The sequence below is a fragment of the Pongo pygmaeus genome, chromosome 2 (assembly GCF_028885625.2).
Source record: "Pongo pygmaeus isolate AG05252 chromosome 2, NHGRI_mPonPyg2-v2.0_pri, whole genome shotgun sequence".
NCBI lineage: Eukaryota > Metazoa > Chordata > Mammalia > Primates > Hominidae > Pongo > Pongo pygmaeus.
The window spans coordinates 195,757,757-195,779,275 of NC_085930.1; the positions used below are offsets into that span (position 1 = coordinate 195,757,757).

General features: G+C 39.5%; 1 protein-coding gene across 1 annotated transcript; it reads right to left on the reverse strand.

Annotated features, from left to right (window-relative positions):
• Positions 1-383: 383 nt before the first annotated feature.
• Positions 384-21,509, reverse strand: TBCCD1 (TBCC domain containing 1). Its single transcript, XM_054481492.2, has 8 exons — positions 21,417-21,509; positions 18,153-18,531; positions 12,542-12,697; positions 10,529-10,895; positions 9,162-9,348; positions 8,518-9,015; positions 5,408-5,558; positions 384-1,256 (listed from the first exon to the last, which is right to left on the reverse strand). Exons 2-7 carry the CDS (start codon positions 18,486-18,488, stop codon positions 5,429-5,431), a joined length of 1,674 nt encoding a protein of 557 aa, XP_054337467.1. The 5' UTR covers positions 18,489-18,531; positions 21,417-21,509; the 3' UTR covers positions 384-1,256; positions 5,408-5,428.
• Positions 21,510-21,519: the final 10 nt, after the last annotated feature.

Consider the following 21,519-nt stretch of genomic DNA (forward strand, 5'->3'; position numbering starts at 1 on the left):
TAACAAATAGCAATATCTAAAATATATTTCTATTACTCCAGTGTTTATTTGGTAATGGTCTGCTTCTTGAATTTCATCTTAAAATAAAAACCATGTAAACTTCAATTAGAATTAAACATTCTGAGGGTTAATTTTTACTTTAGAAATACAAAAGACTTTTTTGATAGAATTACTAATTAAATGGTCAGAGAGCATATGAACCAATGTTTATCAGCAATCTGATTCATTTCACTCATTTGGTAATTTGGTAATTTCACTCATTTATCTGAAGGAAGGTTTTCCCAAGTAAATGTAAACTTTACTAGATATTTTGAGAAATGACACTGGAAACCTTTTCTAAAATTAAAACTAAAGCTTTGTCTTTTTACAAAAAAAGGAAATTATTCTTTAGAGTTTGTTTATTGAAAATTTGAAGCAGGAAGTGAAAAATAAAGATTTTTTTACACAATTTCATTAAGTTCCATACTTTAAGGACTAAAATATAGTATAAAACTATTTCTATGTCTCTATACCAACAAATCATACTTTCTTTCCAATTATTTTTTAAAAGGAGTAGCAATTTCCTTTTAGTTACAAAGAACTACAAAACTCTTATTTAACTCTAGAAAGAATAAAACTCTTTCATCACACAAATGACGATAGATACTATAGTTGCAAATCTACACTCAGTTGCTTTAATATTAACATACATACAATGGTACTACCTTCACCAACTTTTTCATTTGGGCATCACAAAAATGAGTCTTCTGATGTTCTATAAGCAATATGTTTATACGAAAGTCAGAAGTTCAGCGAAAATTCGGCCTAAACAGTAATAAATGAAAATGGAATGGAAATCAAAGTTCTTAAATAGAACAGAAGTCTGGGCGTGGTGGCTCACGCCTGTAATCCCAGCACTTTGGGAGGCCGAGACGGGCGGATTACGAGGTCAGGAAATCGAGACCATCCTGACTAACACCGTGAAACCCCGTCTCTACTAAAAATACAAAAAAAATTGGCCGGGCGTGGTGGCAGGCGCCTGTAGTCCCAGCTACTCAGGAGGCTGAGGCAGGAGAATGGCGTGAACCCAGGAGGCAGAGTTTGCAGTGAGCCGAGATCGCACCACGGCACTCCAGCCTGGGTGACAGAACAAGACTCTGCCTCAAAAAAAAAAAAAGGACAGAAAAGTCCCAATGTCTCTTAAGCAGCAACAGCACCTTCCCAATTTAGTTTCAAGATGAGCACCATCCTCCATTTATCCTTGTATTTCTAGGGCCCTGAAGATCAAAGAAAAAATAATATTAATCACTTAATTTTCTATTGCTTCATGTAAATAATTTTAAAACTCTACGTTGAAAAAATCACATAAATTATCAAGGTCAAATGATAGATTAGAGTGATAAAATACACAAAGTTTAAAGTTAATAATATTCCTTTTTGCTAGGTGTAATGTTAGATCATAATAAAAGAGAAATTCATAGATGAATGTAAAAAGTTGTTAAGCAGTGAAGATTAAACAAAAATTTTTACCCGCTTATAGTTCACATTTCCTTTGCATAATCTCCATCAGATTTCTAATTTTTTTTTTTTTTTTTTAAGAGATAGGGTCTTGTTCTGTTGCCCAGGCTGGAATACAGCAGTGCAATCATAGCTCACTGCAGCCTTGAACTTCTGGGCTCAAGGTATCCTCCAGTCTGTGTCCAGAGTAGCTGGGATTACAGGCATGTGCCACCATGCTCAGCTAATTTTTAATTTTTTTGTAGAGACAGGGTCTCATTATATTGCCCAGGCTGGTCTCAAACTCCTGGCCTCAAGTGATCCTCTCACCTCAGCCTCCCAAAGTGCTGGGATTAGAGGCATAGGCCACTGCGCTCAGCCAAATTGCTAATTCTTAATTCTCAGCATTTATTAATAAATATCGCTAAATTTTTTTTTTTTTTTTTTTGAGACGGAGTCTTGCTCTGTCGCCCAGGCTGGAGTGCAGTGGGGCGCTCTCGGCTCACTGCAAGCTTCGCCTCCCAGGTTCATGCCATTCTCCTGCCTCAGCCTCCTGAGTAGCTGGGACTACAGGCACCTGCCACCACACCCGGGTAATTTTTTGTATTTTTTAGTAGAGATGGGGTTTCACGGTGTTAGCCAGGATAGTCTTGATCTCCTGACCTCATGATCCACCCACCTCAGCCTCCCAAAGTGCTGGGATTATAGGCGTGCTAAATTCTTTTAAAAAAAAAAATACACCCTTAAGAAATGTAAATATATAAAGTAAAGAATACACTTTTACAGCTTTGGAAAACTGCAATTCCTTTAAAAGTTAAATATATTCCTCACAATTCCACTTCTAGGTATATATCCATGAGAAATAAAAACAAATGTCTACACAAAAACTTGTACACAAATGTACACAGCAGCATTACTCACAACAGCTGAAAAGTAGACACAAGCCAAATGTCCATCAACTGATGAACAGATAAACAAAATGGTAGATCCACACAATGGAATATTATCTGGCCATGAAAAAGAATGCAGTACTGATACACAGCTACATGGATGAATCTTGAAAACACTACTAACTGAAAGAACCCAGACACAAGAAGCCACATGTTGTATGATTCCATTTACATAAAATGTCCAAAATGGACAAAGTAGATTAGTGGTGCCAAGGACTAAGGGGAAGAGGAAATGTAGGGGTTGGAGGAATAAGGAGTGGCCTACAATGTGTACGAGCTTTATTTTGAAGGTGATGAAAATGTTCTAGATTTTTTAGTGGTGATAGTTTTACAAACTTCGGAATATACTTAAAAGCTACTGAATTCTTTACTTTAAAAAGGTGAATTTTACTTCCCATAATGTTATGTGGTAATATTTTATCTCAATAAAATTTTTAAGAAGTTTTCTCCCACCCTAGACACCCAATCTCATTCCTCAAAGACAAACACTGTTTATAATTTCTTTATATTCTTTCAAAGATTGTTAGGCTTATAATTAGCATATAAATGCATTGCATTTGGGGTGTTTCTAGTCTACAGTTTTTTTAAACAATGCCACATCAAACATCTTCTTCGGTTACAAAATTTCAGTTAGGAGGAATACATTGAAGAGATCTAATGTACAACATGGTGACTGTTGTTAATAACAATACTGTGTGATCTTGAAAAAAACTAAGAGAGTAGATTTTAAGTATTCTCACTGCAAAAATGACAACTATGTGAGGTTCTAATGTTAACTGGCTTGATTCGGCCATTCCACATGCCTATATATTTCAAAACATCATGCTGGAAATGATAAATATACACAATTCAGCTGTCAATTTAAAAAATAAATAGGCCACAAGCAGTCGCTCATGCCTGTAATCCCAGCACTTTGGGAGGCCAAGGTGGGCAGATCACCTGAGGTCAGGAGTTCAAGACCAGCCTGGCCATCATGGTGAAACCTCGTCTCTACTAAAAATACAAAAATTAGCCAGGTGCGGTGGCAGGTTCCTGTAATCCCAGCTACTCAGGAGGCTAAGACAGGAGAATCACTTGAACCTAGGAAGTGACGGTTGCAGTGAGCCGAGACCATGCCACTGCACTCCAGCTTGGGGGACAGAGTGAGACTCCATCTCAAAAATTAATTAATTAATAGATCCCTACATACATGAGTTTATCTGTAAGATAAATTCTACTAATAATAAGTGAAACTGCTAAATCAGGGCAGGTGCAGTAGCTCATGCCTGTACTCCCAGCACTTTGGGAGGCTGAGGCAGGAGGACCGCTTTAAGCCAGGAGTTTAAGACCAGCCTGGACAACAAAGGGAGACCCTATCTCTACAGAAAAATAAAAAGATCAATTGGGTGTGATGGCATGCACCTGTAGTCCCAGCTGAGACAGGACTGCTTGAGTGCAGGAGTTTGAGGCTGCAGTGAGCTATGATTGTGCCACTGCACTTTAGGCTGTAAGAGAATTAGGCCTGATCTCTAGAAAAAGAAAAAAGAAATCGCTGGGTCAGAGAAAATTTGTATTTTTAATTTTGATTTTGTCAAACTGCCCCCCACAGAGGTTACATATACACTTTCCTCTGTGGTAAATGAAATGTTTTGCCAGTATTGTGTACTACCAGCTTTTGCTCTTTGCCAGTCTAATAAAAAAAAGTATTTCACATTTCTTTAATTTTAAGTAAGCATTTTTGTGTCTCTAAGTATTTTTCTGTGAACTATCTATTATTGTCCTTTGTCTGTTTTCTATTGCTAGTGTTTAAAAATACTTTAGGCCAGTTCCGGTGGCTCACATCTGTAATCCCAACACTTTGGGAAGCCGAGGTGGGCGGATGTTCAGGAGTTCAGGAGTTCAAGACCAGCCCAGCCAACATGGCGAAACTACGTCTCTACTAAACATACAAAAATTAGCTGGGCACAGTGCTGCATGCCTGTAATCTCAGCTACTTGGGAGGCTGAGGCAGGAGAATTGTTTGAACCGGGGGGGCGGGGGGCAGAGCTTGCAGTGAACTGAGATTGTGCCACTGCAACTCCAGCCTAGGTGACAGAGTGAGACTCTGCCTCAAAAAAAAAAAAAAATTTAAACTAACACAGTATACTAATCTCTATTAAAAAAGAATACCATATGTTCGGGGCTGGGCGCAGTGGTTTATGCCTGTAATCCCATCACTTTGGGAAGCCAAGGTGAGTAGATCACCTGAGGTCAGGAGTTTGAGACCAGCCTGGCCAACATGGTGAAACCCAGCCTCTACTAAAAATACAAAAATTAGCCAGCTGTGGTGGTGCATGCCTGTTTTCCCAGCTACTCCGGAGACTGAGGTGCGAGAATCACTTGAACCCAGGAGGCAGAGGCTGCAGTGAGCTGAGATGGCGCCACTGCACTCCAGCCTGGGTGGCAGAGACTCAGTCTCAAAAAAAAAAAAAAGAATACCATATGTCTGGATTAAATTTACTTCCAGTAAATTTGTTTGTATGCATATTCTCTTCTATTTAATCCATGATCTTCTAGTGTTCAGTAATCAAATCTTCATTTGGATTAATTCTGGTAATTTCTTACTGCTCATATGTGTAATTAGCAAAGATCAGCTAATTTGTAAATTGGTTTTTGTGAGGGGAATGGAAAAGAGGAAAGGTGTTAGAAAGGGAGAATAAAACTTAAAACTATGTATGGGGGAATGTGGTATCTTTGGACAGTACAACTTGTGCCAGGCAAAAAGCAAAATAAGACAAAATTTGGCCATTATATTGGCCCCAAATTCTATAGGCTCCATCTGAATATTTTGGTTGTTTTTCTCACTATTAAATATGGTAAATATGGGTACATAAAGGTCTGTGTATGCTGGTAGGAGTGGTAGAAAAAATTTGGACATGTTCAGTATGTAATATTCTGTGCCTTTTTTTAATGCTTGAAAGATTTCCCCAGAAGAATCTGTTTTAAGTGGTATAAATGCCTACCAGTGTTTACATGTAAGATCCTTATCCAGCTGCTTGTTTGGAGCCTGCTGCAGGGGGTACAAGGCTGTCCAGCTGTTGGCGATGTCCTGTATTAATCAACCATTCATAAAACTTGTTCTCTACCAGTACCTGGAACTGCTTCCTTTGATCCCTAAAATTGCAATTGAGAGTAAAAAGAATGTAAGAACATGAATTCATATAAACTGTACTCTAAGCAATTATACAATATTTTAACAGGATAATGTTAAATGATTAACTATTTCTTGTTATCCTTTTGTTCTCACTGTTGAGAGTACACTGGACACCCCCACCCCACAAAGGATTGATCAGATACAATGTCCTCTTTCTACTTTTTCATTGTCAGATATTTACCAAGGACCAAATGAACACTGGGTACTGTTCTGACTGATGGGGATAAATGTATAAAGAGACAAGGCCTCTGTTGAAGCAGGATGACACTTCACGACTCCAGAGGGCACCATTCACATTGTGATCTGTGTAATCCATGCTCCTAAAGACTATATATTCTAGTAGGAAAGATAGGTAAAAATAAAATAAATAGGCTGGGCGTGGTGACTAACACCTGTAATCCCAGCACTTTGGGAGGCCAACGCGGGTGGATCGCTTGAGGCCAGGAGTTCGAGACCAGCCTGGCTAACATGGTGAAACCCTGTCTCTACAAAAAATATAAAAATTAGCCAGGCATGGTAGCACATGTTTGTAAGTCCCAGCTACTTGGGAGGCTGAGGCAGGAAAATCGCTTGAACCCAGGAGGTGGAGGCTGCAGTAAGCTAAGATCACACCACTGCACTCCAGCCTGGGCAACAGAGCGAGATGCTGTCTCAAAATAAATAAATATAATACACTACAATAAAAATATAAAGTTAAGTAGTTCTAGGTGCCATGGAGAAAAATAGAGCAGGGTGAAGGAATAGCAATTCTGGAAATGTTATTTCAGAGAAAGAATGGACAGAGATGGCCTCCCTAAGATAACATGTGAGCTTAGGTCTAAATGAAATGATGGAATAAGCAGAATGAGTATTTGGAGAGGAATATACCAGGCAGAAGAGACCAAAAAAAGTACAAAGGTTCTAAAGCGAGAGCATATTTCACATGTTCATGGTAAGAAAGAGAAGAGTAGCTCCTGACAGCCAGGAGCTAGCCTAGCACTGTCAGCTAGGCCTTGGTGTAGGATCTGGACTTGCTATTGTATTCTTTTGTTGAACATAAACAATACCTTAAACCACCATCATTAGACAAAGCCACTCTGGAATGATGATAGACCAAAGAAAGAACAAGATCACTCCGTAATCGTATCTCAGTTCAGAAACCCCCATACCAACCTCCAAAAAAATGTTGTCACCCAAACCATAAAATCACCAAACATTCCTTTCCTGGAGGAGTGGCTACTTCTTTACAATTACAGTTTTAGCTCTTCCTTCCTTCCTCCTGCCTTAGATATAAAAATTATTAAACTGCCAAATCACAGATTACTCTCAGTTCCAGATAGTCCTGCTTCCTAGAACTCTCCCCCAAATCATTAACACAAGCCAAAATCCAACAATAAGTTCCTTTTAACACCATTTACTGAGTTGAAATACAGTTTTCCATGTTCCCCAACCTTTTACTGAGATGAAACACACTTCTCTCCCTCCTTTCCATGAGTCAACACAATACACCTTTGTTCTATAGATGTGTTCCTGGTGGTCTTTGGTCAGAGGGCAGTGAGTAAGTAACAGAAAGATGACTGCTGTATGCCGGGAAGGAGGAAATGAGGAAAAGAATGGCAGAAATTGAGGAAGAGAGAGCCTGGTAAGTATGGTAAAGGCTTTGGATTTTATTCTAAGTATAATGGGAGGCCATTAGAGGGGTCAGAGCAGGGAAATGACATGATCTAATCACTGTTAAAAGGATCACACTGGCAATTTGTTTCAAACTGATTTCTGTCTTCCTATATTCCCAAAGTTAAACTGACTACTTTCATTGTTTCTGGGATCACTGTGGATCTCACCACTTGAAAACACTGACTCAGAGTCAGCATTTATTAAGTGCTTACATCCTACAGTCTGCACATGCATATGTATAAGCTTTTCACATGTAAGAGAATCTAAGCACTTAATCGTTTCTTGGCCTTTCGGCTGAGATCAAGTGTAGAGAATCTAACCATTTAAATACTACAACCATTCAAACAACAGAATTGCTTTATAAGAATGTTTTTTCATGATCATCCATTTTTACAACAAATTATTATAATGTTATTATTGTACAGTATGATATGGTATGACAATATTTGAAAGAAAACAGTGAAGACACTAGAGGCATTTAAGAACCTCTGGTTCTTAAGAAGCCAGAACAGAGAAAAAAAGAACCTCTGGAACCAGATTGACTAGGTGTGAATCCTGGCTCCTGTGTGACTTTGGGTAAAGTACTTAATTCCTCAGTTCTTCGGTTTCCTCACCTGTAATAAGGTGTTATTACAAAGAATAAATGAGTTAGTTAGTACATAGAAGGTCCCTAGAATGGTATTGGATTATGTGGCATACTCTATGTATGATTTTTTAAATTCATATAAGTCTTATATTTGCCAACTAAACTTTAGCTTCTTAAGAAAAGGGAGTCTAATACTGGATATTCACCCACCCCCATCCCCAACCTAACAGTGTTTGAAATACTAATTTGAAATCCAAACCTTAATTTAAAAACACTTTTTTTTTTTTTTTTGAGACAGAGTTTCACTCTTGTTGCCCAGGCTGGAGTGCAACGGTGCGATCTTGGCTCACTGCAACCTCCGCCTCCTGGGTTCAAGCAATTCTCCTGCCTCAGCCTCCCACGTAGATGGAATTACAGGCACACGCCACCACACCCACCTAATTTTTGTATTTTTAGTAGAGACGGGGTTTCACCATGCTGGCTAGGCTGGTCTCAAACTCCTGACCTCAGGTGATCCACCCGCCTTGGCCTCCCAAAGTGCTGGGATTATAGGCGTGAGCCACTGCGCCCAGACTTACATATTTTATTACTTTAGCACAGCTGTAAAAATGTGCAGACTAATTTGTTTCTCCATGGAGTTTCACAAAAAACACAAACTGTTACTTGTAAAAAATACTCACTTTGTCAAATGAGCCTCCTTCACAGTTTTCTGCCAGATCTGTATCTTCTGTTCTCTTTGACCCAGTGCTTTCTGATATACAGATGGAAGACCCCCGGGTATCTCTGTCGTGTCCCCTTCCATTTCAAAGGGAATAATAAATACATAGAATTCACAAGGTGGTAAAAGCCGGAAGACACTTGTGTCGCTGTTCTCTCTGCACACAACCATTGGATTATCCCAATAGTTAGGCACTGTAGCAAGGCCAGTCCTGGCCATATGGTCCTCTAGCATTGGGTAATGGGTATGAAAAGGGGCAAAAGTTACTGTCTGGTTCCCAGAGAGAATAAGTGGGCGTGTAGGCGTCAGAATGTGAAAGATGCAAGCTGTTGTAGAAGAGATGGACAAACGATGACAAACAGCAATGACTTTAACATTGTCACAACTGTGGAGGTGAAGTGTAGTCCCTACAGGGCCCAAGACAAAGATGCTATTCCTGCACTTCTCAATTGTCACAGATCTGAAAAAAAGGAAAAATGAGGTGAAGTCCTCTGAATAAGATTTTAAAAATTTGACTAAAATATTATTATCTGATGGCAAAAAAAGAATCAGTCACAGTCCAAAGAAAATGTCAGAACATCAGAACACCATGAAAACTGTGCTTACCGTAAGGGAGAGAGCAGATATATAAAAGATTCGTTGCAACGATGAATCTTTACATGTGCCCCCACCAGAGTATCTGAGCTCTTAGCCAGTGTCTGCTTGTAAACCTGGCTCATCACTACCAGTCGGTGCATCCTAGGGGCCACATGAGTATTACAAGCAATCTTAGCTCTTTTGGTGGTCCCTTCAACTATTTAAGAAAACATATAAATAGATGAGACAGTATCAAATCAAAGAAAAACAAACAAACGTATGAGGTTACACATGTCTACATGTATATATGTCTCAAATTAGATACCACATGTAGGGACAAAAATGTTAGATCTGGGCTTTGGATAGAGGTATTTGCTATACTATTCTCTATTCCTTTCTGTATGTTTGGAATTTTCATTTTTGTTATAAAAAAAATTTTAAAACCTATAATGCATTCAAGATTGCCTATAGGTCTAAGATACTTTTTCGTGTCTACGCTTCAAGTTAAGGTCTATGCCTAAGGTCATATGGCTAGTAAGTGGCAAAGCTGTCCTAACTCAAATATCTTCTCCTCCAAGATGCTTTACTTTATCATCCCAAACATAATTCACCTCTCTAAATTACCATAATATTAATTCTGTATCCTTCCTAACTTACCACATTATCCCATTAATCCTATTTGAGTTCATGCCTTTTTTTCTTCTTTTTTGTGAGACGGAATCTCACTCCGTCCCTCAGGCTGGAGTACAGTGGTGCAATCTCAGCTCACTGTAACCTCCACCTCCCAGGTTCAAGAGAGTCTCCTGCCTCAGCATCCTGAGGAGCTGAGATTACCAGTGCATGCCACCATGCCTGGCTAATTTTTGTATTTTTAGTAGAGCTAAGGTTTCTCCATGTTGGCCAGGCTGGTCTCGAACTCCTGACCTTCCACCCACCTCAGCCTCCCAAAGTGCTGGGATTATAGGCGTGAGCCACCGCACCCAGCCTGAGTTTATGTCTTTACTCCTAAGATCATTACTATCTGAGAGCACATCTTCCTATCACACACAGTGTGTTGCACAACCTGACACTCAAAAAATATGTGTAGGTTCCCCTCCTAACAGTCACACCATTACGTGACTGCCTTCTCAGACTGTACTTCCCTGCAAGCCACTGGGACACCCTTGTAAACAATACTAGTGAAATGTTGGGAGGTCACATGAGTATGCTATTATTCTTCTTTTAAAACATTTCTTGTTTATTTTTATTACAAATAAAATAAAAATATTTTTTCTCTTTTATAGGAGCAGTATTTTTTAGGTCTTCTAGAGAAGACACAAGATCACTAATATATTAGAAAACACTAGGTTCCTTAACTTGTCATTCAATTTAATGTAGATTAAAATATTAAAAAATACCTTGATGAGCCCAAGCCAATTTCTTTCCAGACTTGAGGCAAGCTGATGTACCAAATGGATTCCCAGTCAAACAGGACCTCAACCAGGTTTCCAGTTTGTAGAAAGAGAAAGTCTTAGAGATCTTTGAGAAGCCACTATCTGCATGCAGTGGCTGCCACAGTGCAAGTTCATGAAGTGGATAGATCTTCCTGGCTCTACTTATTGTACCTTCAATAAGGAAGCTGAGCGCCACAACAGCTTCTCGAGACACTAGACTACTATGGGTTGAATGAAATGACGCAGTGAGTTGTTCTGGATCTAAAAGCAGCTCAAGGAGATCAGACAGATGATCACAGACAAAAGCTTGGTGACTGTAATCATTCCAGTTCTAAAAAAAAAGTTAAAAGAAAGCACTCTTAATAAAGAGATTCTACAAGATCTAAAATTTTTATAATTTAATTATTTTGTATTTATACTCTGCCTCATCCCCCAAAAGGAATTAGGTAGTTATATAAACCTTATAAAGGTGATCCGCCCGGCTTGGCCTCAGAATTTCTAATCCCTTATAACTCCAGTTCATTAACAAGCATGATGGCTATTCCAGTCCCAATGTCAAACGGGTTTTCAGTTCAAACACCTATCACCAATGCATAATTTCTTCCTGGGGGAACTGACTGGCCCAGATCGTCACTTTAAATCTGGCCAATTTCAAACGTATAGCAATAAATGGGCTACCCAAGTGTCCACCCCAGTCCAATCAGTTACTCGGAGAGGTCATGCTGTAGTATAAACCAAAGTCACCATTTACTGGTGCTTACTATGCAACAAGTCCCATGCTAATATATTACTGAAGTCTCACAGCCATTCAGAAATATGCATTATTATCCTCACTTAGAGAAGGGAAGCCAAGGCATAGAGAAGTTAACTGACTTGCCTAAAATCGTATGACTAAATGATATTAAATGATAGAGGTAGAAATGAATGGAGGCTACCTTGGCTCAAAACACCGTCTCCTAACAGTGCCCATTCTGCAGGAACTACATGTGGAGAGAGAGGTAGTGACTGGTATCTCTAATACATCTGGGCTTGAACATTCTGAGTTTAAGCTATAGCTAGGGCATCTATATAAAGTGGTAAGTATAAAGGAAGAGCTCTGGGAAGGAGACAAAGTTGGGAGTCACTGAGATATATGAAGTCATAGGAATATAAAGAATTATATTGAATGAGTAAGTTAGGAGAGAAGAGAAAATTGCCCCAGACAGAATAGCTGCTTGTAAGGGCCAGGGGAGAAAAATTTATGAAAGAAAGTGAGAAGGGAGAGTTAGAAGCAAAACCAAGAGTAACAGCATCATGGAATATAAAGGAGGAGTGACTTATTAAAAAGGAGATTATAAGAGTTCCAAATAGCAAAGAGATATTTTTTTCTTAGCTTTAGAACATTTTTAAAGAGCTTGTACGTGGCATTAATACTGAGGTCTACATTTTACTTAAAGTTTTTCAAAATACTTACACAAGAACAAGTAAAAATATTTTGGTTCTCTTTACAAAAACAGAAAGAAAAAAAGCAATAAGACATCCTCTAAAATTCACAATGTGAGGCAGTTAAATTTAGCTTCTGGGTTGTCACGTATGTAATTACTTAAACAACATGAGAAGATATTTTTATAATTTTTTTCAGTAGATTTCAAAAGATTTTGCAAGCACTACATCTTCTTGATGATCCTTAATCAAATAAGTTGATTCACATTCATTAACATTTTGAAAATGGCAATGCTAATTGAATATAGTGAATGATCTGCCCAAAAATCAAGCAAGTGATTTTTCTATCAGTGAAGGAACTGAAACCATTTCTCTATTTTGATTAAGACTGTACACACTGATTTTGTTTTATAATTTTTAAAAAAAGTGAAAAACAAAACAAGCCATCAAATCACTGGCTTATGTAAGAAATCCCATCATAATTTTTAATGCAAGTGAACCATCTCCCTCACAAATTGTCCCTTTTAGAGAATGAGATCAAGATATAAGGAGTACCTTATTATGACAATTAGATTTTTCAGTCAGGTCAGGAGACTGAGATCTGTTTCTGGGACTGGGCCACTCTTCGCCAATCAAAGATGTCCTTAGGGAGACCTTGTTCAACTGTTGAATGTATAAGAAGAGCAGAAACTGTAGCGTGTCCACTGAAAGCTGTCCAAGAAGAAAATAAAAGATGAACAGATGTTTTAAAACATCAACCACTAGTCTAACAACTAAGTAGAAGTAAAATCACAAGTTGGCTGATCCTAAAAAAACCAACTTAGAAACATTACTAGTTTTGATATGTATGTCTCTGATACCCAGATGTAAGAGTTTCTTTTTTTTTTTTTTTTTTTGAGACAGAGTTTCACTCTTGTCACCCAGGCTGGAGTGCAATGATGCGATCTCGGCTCACTGCAACCTCCGCCTTCCTGGTTCAAGCGAGATTCTCCTGCCTCTGCCTCCTGAGTAGCTGGGATTACAAGCATGTGCCACCACGCCCAACTAATTTTTTTGTATTTTTAGTAGAGATAGGGTTTCACCATGTTGGCCAGGCTGGCCTTGAACTCCTGACCTCAGGTGATCTGCCCGCCTTGGCTTCCCAAAGTGCTGGGATTACAGGTGTGAATCCCTGTGCCTGGCCAAGAGTTCCTAAAATGAATTAAAGTGGAATAACTTACCTTCACAGAAAGCTGTATAACGTCTATGGCTATAGAAATTATCTCTCAAAACTGATGAAAGGATGTAGTACATACTTTAAGTACATTATTTCAGAAGTTTAAACTTACAATTTAAAAAAAACCAACCTTAGTAATTTGAATAAATAAGTAGACGGAAGTAAGAAAGAAGAAAATTCAGTTAAGACATAGAGGTCTAACTTAAGACTCACAAACCTATCAAGAAAGTTTAGGATACCAGTGCAATACCTGAAATTGTATGTAATTTTTTAGTATATGTGCATTTTTCAAGGGAGTAGGTCTCAGGTTTTCAGCAAATTCTTAAAGGGGTGTTTCACTTTAAGACAAAAACACTGTTGGTCTGATAGACGTATAGTCATTTCTTATTCAAGGAAGGGTGTGGTTGAAGCTCATGACTTGAAGCTCCTGATTACCCTCTTCTATCCACCCCCATACAGGAGAGGCAAAAAAGTAAAGTAATACATCTGGGTCTACAGCTATATTCACCCTGATTCCCAACCTGGCTAAAAACACTATCATCTGAGAAACTTAAAAGTACAGATTCTCAGGATCACCCAGACCTATTTAATCAACTATCAATGTGAAGCCCCATGAATTTGTATATTTTATAAATTTTTACTTTCTTAATTGAACTCCTGAGATAATTGTAGATTGAGATACAGTTGTGAGAATTCACACAGAAAGATCCCATGTACCCTTTACCCATCTTGCCAAACTATAGGACAATATCACAATCAGGATATTGACACCGATACAGTCAAGATACGAGAACATTTCCATCAACAGAAGAATCTCTCATGTTGCCCTTCTACAGCCATACCCACTTCTCTGTCCCACTCACCCCTTCTTAGGCCCTTAGCAACCACTTACTTGTTCTCCATCTCTATAATTTTATTATTTCAAGAACATTAGGTAAATAGAATCATATAGTACGTAACCTCTTGGGATTGGCTTTTTTCACTAAGTATAATTCCCTGATTTTATATATACTTCCATTTTAAACAATTATTTGTTACATTATCATTATTTCTTCATGGAGACTACAAGATCCTTGCCTTTTCCATTTTTATACCCCTAGTAACTAGCAAAGCATCTGGTACATAAAAAGCACTCAAAAAATCTGGAACTTCCTGAAGGTTTTATTCATCTCTACATGCCCAGCATCCACTACTATACCGAGTACATAGTAGATAATAAATATTTGATTAATGAATAAATGTACTGCCCTTTACCTCTTCATTGCTTGACAAACTTCTTTTCAATTTCCAAAACATTGTTTAGATATGACCCTATACGGCAGAGACTGCTAGATGCTTACTAAATACTTTTTTTCTTCTTCCTGGGTATGTAATTAGATGGCATTTCCCATCTTCCCTTGGAGTTAGACATGGCATAAATGAATTACAGCAACTGAATGTGAATGAATTATCTTTATCACTTTCAAGCTTAATCATAAAACTCTCAAAAGAAATGGAAGCAAAAGGACTCTGAGGCCCCAGTGGGCATGGCTGTGGCAAATTGTATTATTATTTGCTATTGTTCACTTTCAAATTCTCTAAGAGGCTTATACAGCCCTACCCATGGCCATGGGATTTTCCTTATCTCCTGAAAGGTGGTTTACCTTCCTATCTTCATGGGAATAATGCCTTAGCCAATGGAATGAAAGCAGTCTTAGTTTATGTCAAATCTGAGCAAGGTTTTAAGAGGCATCATGAGTCCAGAAACAAACTCACACATATATGGTCAACTAATTTTCCACAAGGGTGTCAAGAATACAAAACGGAGAATAGTCTCTTCAATAAATGATGCTGAGAAAACTGGATCTACACATGCAAAAGAATGAAATTGGGACCATAGCTTATACCATACACAATCAACTCAAAATGGATGAAAGACTTAAATGTAAGAGGTGAAATGGTAAAACTCCTAGAGAAAAATAAGGAAAAAGCTCCTTGACATTGGTCTTGGTAATGATTGTTTGGATATGACACCAAAAGCACAGGCAACCAATGCAAAAATAAGTTGAATTATATCAAACTAAAAAGCTTCTGCACAACTAAGGAAACAATCAACAGAAGAAAAGGTAAACCATGTATCTGGTAAGAGGTTAATATCTAAAATATATAATCAACTCCTACAGCTCAATAGCAAGAAAAACCAAATAACCTAATTAAAAAATGGACTATGGACCTGAATAGACATTTCTCCAATGAAGACATACAAATGGCCAACAGGTATATGAAAAGGTGCTCAACATCACTACTCATTAGAGAAATATAAAGCAAAACCACAACGAGATATCACCTCACACTTGTTAACAAAAGATTAACAAGTATTAGTAAGGATGTGAAGAGAAGGGAACCCTGGTACACTGTCGGTGAGAATGTAAACTGGTACAGCCATTATAAAAAATAGGGCCGGGCGCAGTGGCTCACGCTTGTAATCCCAGCACTTTGGGAGGCCGAGGCAGGCTGATCACGAGGTCAGGAGATTGAGACCATCCTGGCTAACACGGTGAACCCCATCTGTACTAAAAAATACAAAAAATTAGCCAGGCGTGGTGGCGGGTGCCTGTAGTCCCAGCTACTCAGGAGGCTGAGTATGAACTACTGTAGTCCCAGCTACTCAGGAGGCTGGTGTGAACCTGGGAGGTGGAGCTTGCAATGAGCTGAGATTGCGCCACTGCGCTCCAGCCTGGGCGACAGAGCGAGACTCCGTCTCAAAAAAAAAAAAAAAAAAAAAAACAGTATGGAGGTTTCTCAAAAAATAAAAAATAGAACCACCATATGATCTAGCAATACCACTTCTGGGTATTTATCTAAAGGAACTGAAATCAGGATCCTGGAAATACCTGCACTCCCATGTTCACTGCAGCATTATTGATAATGGCCAAGATATGGAAGCAGCCTAAATGTCCACAGATGGATGACTAGATAAAGAAAACTTGGCATGCATATATAATGGAGCATCATTTGGCCTTAAAAAAGAAAGAAATCATGCTGGGTACAGTGGCTTATGCCTGTAATCCCAACATTTTGGGAGGCTGAGGTGGGAGGATCACTTGAGGCCAAGAGTTCAAGACCAGCCTGGGCAACACAGTGAGATCCTGACCTCTATGAAAAAAATACAAAAATTTGCCAGGCGTGATAGCACACACCTGTAGTCCTAACTACTCAGGAGGCTGAGGTGGAAGGATTGCTTGTGCCCAGAAATTCCAGGCTGTAGTGAGCTATGATTACATCCCTGTACTCCAGCTTGGGCAACAGAGTGAGACCCTGTCTCTTAAAAAAAGAAAGAGAGAGAAATCCTGCCATTTTCAACAAAATGGATGGACCTGGAGGACATTATGCTAAGTAAAATAAGCCAGACACAGGAAGAAAAAGCTATATAATCTCACTTATATGTGGAATCTAAAATAGTCAAACTCATAAAAACAGACAGAAGGGTGACTGACAAGGGCTAGGAGGAGGGGAAAATGGGGAGGTGATGGTCAAAGGCTACAAAGTTTCCGTTATGCAAGAAAATTAAGTTCTGAAGATCTACTCTACAGCATACTGCCTAGAGATAACAATTATATGTTGTATACTTAAAATTCTCTAAGACAGTAGTTCTTATGTTAAGTGTTCTTAACACATACACACACAAAATAACAAGAATAAAAGAGGAGGGGGAAACTATGGGGGGTGATGGGTATGTCTATGTCCTTGACGGTCATGATGGTTTCACAGCATATACTTATCCCCAAACTGATTGAGCTGTATACATAAAATAAGAATTTAAAAAGAGACATCATGAGTTTCCTCCATTCTGTTGTTCTTCCCTTCTGTTATAAGAATGGGAATGATCTACACAGAAGCTATTTCTTTAGCCTGTGTCCCTAAATGGGGAAACACAGAGCCTGGACAAATGCCATAGCAAAAATGAAGCCCACATGTAAAATGGGCAAGAAATAAACCTTTTCCCCTGTAAGCCACTGGAATTTCATTTGTTTGTTTTTAATGAATGAAATCAGCTTTTAACAAAGCTGATTAATAGTGACTCCAAGTGATAGAAGCATGGATCCCTGGTCATTGCTTGGATGACAGCAGCCCAGAGATTTGTCCAACCAGGAGCATCTGTGTTAGACTGCTGCCTGAATGAGAAATAAACTGTTACTGTTCTAAGCCACTGAAATACTGGTTGTCTATTACTATAATCAGTCTACTTGATTAATATACTTTCTCTGTGAAGTCTTTCCTGATCACTGAAATAAATCACTCTTTATTCAATTTCTGTACTTTGTGTATTCTTTTATTATACATATCACACTATTAAATAGCATCTTTTTTTAAATACCAGCTTCCTCTACTAGTCCATAAGCTCCATGAGGGCTGAGATACTATCCTAATCATCTTTGAATCCCATCATGTAGCAGATGTTCATTTTAAAATAGTCAGGTGCTCTGACTGTAACATATCAGTTGTTCATAACACTCATTCACCCCAAAATCTTTTTAAAGTCAGTAAAACATTTCCCTTTTTCAATAACAGGGTCCCTGTAACATTACTGCTTTGGGAGTAGGTGAGTAAGGTCTGGTAAGTAAGGACTAATTCATTGAATACATGAAATACTGCCAAACTGGAACTACTAAAACTCAAATGATAACTTGAGATTACAATGGCCATTAGCCTAAAACCTAAAATTTTACAGCTAATACAAAAATTAAGAATGGTTTATTGGGCGAGACATGGTGGCTCATGCCTGTAATCCTAACATTTTGGGAGGTCGAGGCGGGAAGACTGCTTGAAGCTGGGAGTTCAAGACCAGCCTGGGCAACAAAGTGAGACTGTCTCTATCTAAAAATTGTAATAAGCAAAAACACTTTTTAATTTAAAAAAGAATGGTTTCTTTCCAAAAGTAATTAAGCATACACACATATCAATCCATACCTGATTTCTCTGCTTTTCAACTTCCTCCTCAGACATGCAGTTGGACAGAACCTCAGACCATTCCAGGCGCTCCTCAGGTGTCTTCACTGAAAGACTATCAAATATTTCGAAGTAAAGCCATGCCAGGTCCTTGGCCAACTGCAGCTTCCCACAAGCGATGTGCCTCCATGTAGACCAGTAGAGGCGCGGGTAAGCTCCTTCTGTGGCCCGGATTTTCACATAGGTGGATATCTTCCTGAGATAGTGAAGACTAAACTTGGATGGAGGGGGGACCTGCAAGGCACCCACTATAAAGGGTTCTGCTTTCACCCAGAGGAGAACTCTGGACTGATCCATATTATCTCTAAGGACATCTGGGTGAAAAGGCTTCTTTGCATACCTAGGAAACAAAGTTTCTTCATAAACTGATTTGAAACAAGTCTCATTTATGCATTTTTTCTTGGAAGGTGACTCCTCTCTCTCAACTGTGTCACATGTACTACATCATCAGCTTAAAAGGCAGCTCTAGTTCACCAACCAAGAGCAGAACAGTTTTTTTAATCAGATCTCATTATAATCTGAGAAAAAAATTGTGATAAAACAAAATGATCTTACTTGAATTGTTAGAAATCCTTGTTTTAGGAAGTGTGTGTAGATGCATGAAGTCTGAGTGAGATCCCAGGAAGAAAAGGAATGAGGGGAAAAAAGTCATCCTATCACAGGAAACCTTTTTCTACTCTGAGGGGGAACACTGTTCAAAATACGGGAAATACATTTCACAGAGTTAAATCACTTACACAGAAGACAGTTGGTTAAAGATCTGGACATGTCAGCTGAGCATATAAACTCAATATGAAGTGCTAATGTGAGGCAGCAGGCAAGAATGCTAATGTAAACGTAGACTGCAAGAATAGATCAGGAGAAGTTACAGTGTCTTTATTCTCTATACAGTGAACCCACTCTGGCATATTTGATCCTGCTCAGTTCAGGTGTGATTTTTTAGATTTTTTTTTTTGTTGTAACAATGATACATGATTTTTATGGAATGTTTATAAAATACAAAAACAGGGAATCATCCACAATCCCCACAAGTAAAGGGCAAAAAATTAATATTTTATTGTATTTCCTTCTCCTTCTTCTTCTTTTTTTTTTGAGATGGAGTTTCCCTCTGTTGCCCAGGCCGGAGTGCAGTGGCATGATCTCAGCTCACCGCAACCTCCACCTCCCAGGTTCAAGTGATTCTCATGCCTCACCCTCCCCAGTAGCTGGGACTACAGGCGCCCACCACCACATCTGGCTAATTTTTGTATTTTTAGTAGAGATGGGGTTTAACTATGTTGGCCAGGCTGATCTCAAATTCCTGACCTCAAGTGATCCCTCGCCTCAGTTTCCCAAAGTGCTAGGATTACAGGCTTGAGCCACCATGCCTGGCCTCTTTGTCTTTTTCTACATATAAATTAGATGTTAGTTTTTGAATTTTCACAGTTGTGATGTTACATACACAATTCTGTACTGTTTCAAAAGCTTTATAGTGTTCTAAATAAATGTATCCCATTTTATTCAACTCTTCTCCCATTTTTAAACACCTTACTAGGTTTCAGATTTTTCACAAAAACAACATAGGCAAAATACTGATCATTATTGAAGTGGGATGATGGGCACATGGGGGACTCATTGATTCTATTTTTGTGTATGTTAAAAAATTTCATTACAAAGTTCAAATGTTGTCACCAGTGTAAATAATGCTATCACTACCATCTTTCTTCATATTTTCTGCATTACGAATTATTTCTGTGTGAAAATTTTCAGATGTACTTTTGTGAAATGAAGTAATTGACATTTCTAAAGCTTGTGAAATATATCTTTGTTGTTTCCAAATGATTTTATCAAATTGTACCATCCTTTGACTCTGGTACCCACTTCACTATGCACTCCTCAACATTAGCAACATCATTTTTAAAAAAATCTAAAAACTAATTTAAAAAATCAATTATATGACTGATGAAAATTTTTTTATTGCTATTATTATATTTTGCATTTGATTCTAAGAAAACTGTGCTTCTCTCTTTTTTTTTGATACGGAGTCTCGCTCTGTTGCCCAGGCTGGAGTGCAATAGCTCGATCTCGGCTCATTGCAACCTCCACCTCCCAGGTTCAAACGATTCTCCTGCCTCAGCCTCCCGAGTAGCTGGGATTACAGGCTCCCGCCACCACGCCAGGCTAATTTTTGTATTTTTTTAGTACAGACAGGGTTTCACCATGTTGGCCAGGCTGGTCTTGAACTCCCTGACCTCAGGTGATCCGCCTGCCTTGGCCTCCCAAAGTGCTGGGATTACAGGCGTGAGCCACCGCACCCGGCCTGCCAACTGTGCTTCTCTCGAGAATCACTGTTCGGAAAAATAACTGACATCAGTCGAGTGCTTACTATGTAGCAGGTAGCATGCTAATGATTTTGCACACTTCACCTCCTTTCATCCTCACAACCACCTGGAGATACAGTACTTAAGACTGTACACATTTTCGATGAAAAAAAAATGAGGCTTAGCGAAGTTAAGAGATTTCCCTAAGGACACCTACTTAGCTGGCACAGCCCTAGATTAGGATTCAGGTCTGACTTGAGAACTGCATTACTATAAATGTACTCTAGGAATCCAGTTTTGGGAGAATCTCTTAAAAACGGGAGTGGATCCAGAAGACAATTTCCAGAATAAAGAGGCTTAGACAGGAAGCCAGGTGAAAGAACCAGGGAGAGTAAACTCAAAAGAAGGGCGTGGAAGGGCAAAAGGCAGCTGTCTTCCAATGTGGAGAGACTGGAGTCGTTTTGAGTAAAACCAGACGATAAAAGTTAGGCAAGGAAGACCTCGGTTCTCTCCAAAATGTAAAGAGGCTGCTCTGTGAGGTACTGAGCCGCTGTCAACAGCCAGATCCCAGGGATGCGCCCTCCATTCTAACTCCGAGAATCGAGAGGGCTCAATCCGTAAACAAACAGAAACTGGGGCTCTGACCCTGGCGGTGCCCTGAGGTTAAGGTTTTTCAGATCGGGAGATCGGCGTGGGTCCAAGGCGGCTGTCCTGGGGCTTCGCCGCCACCTTGGACGCGATCCGGGGTGGGACTCTGCGTGGGCCGCCCCAGCGTCGCGACCGGACTTCAGGAACACAGACGCTCACGCTGACAGGGTCGGTAGCTGACCCGAGACGCGGTAAGCGCGAAGGCAGCCTCCCCGGCCCAAGCCTGAAGCCTGACTAATCCACACCACCCTCCCTGGCGCACCCAGTGCGCGGTTACCTGCTAATGCAGGGGCCGCTCCGCCGCACTTCTCCGCGCGCCGCCGCGCCCCGCGTCCGTTCGCTGGGCCCGCCCCTCACCCTCCTCCGCGCGCCGCCGCCGT

What these genes read in the sequence shown, in the direction of transcription:
- TBCCD1 (XM_054481492.2), bottom strand. Translation starts at nt 18,488, where the DNA reads ATGGATCAGTCCAGAGTTCTCCTCTGGGTGAAAGCAGAACCCTTTATA. An exon ending in TTGAAAAGCAGAGAAATCAG is followed by an intron (nt 12,698 to 18,152) that starts GTATGGATTGAT and finishes CTTCTTGGACAG; the next exon opens with CTTTCAGTGGACACGCTACA. An exon ending in AATCTAATTGTCATAATAAG is followed by an intron (nt 10,896 to 12,541) that starts GTACTCCTTATA and finishes CTTTTTTTTTAG; the next exon opens with AACTGGAATGATTACAGTCA.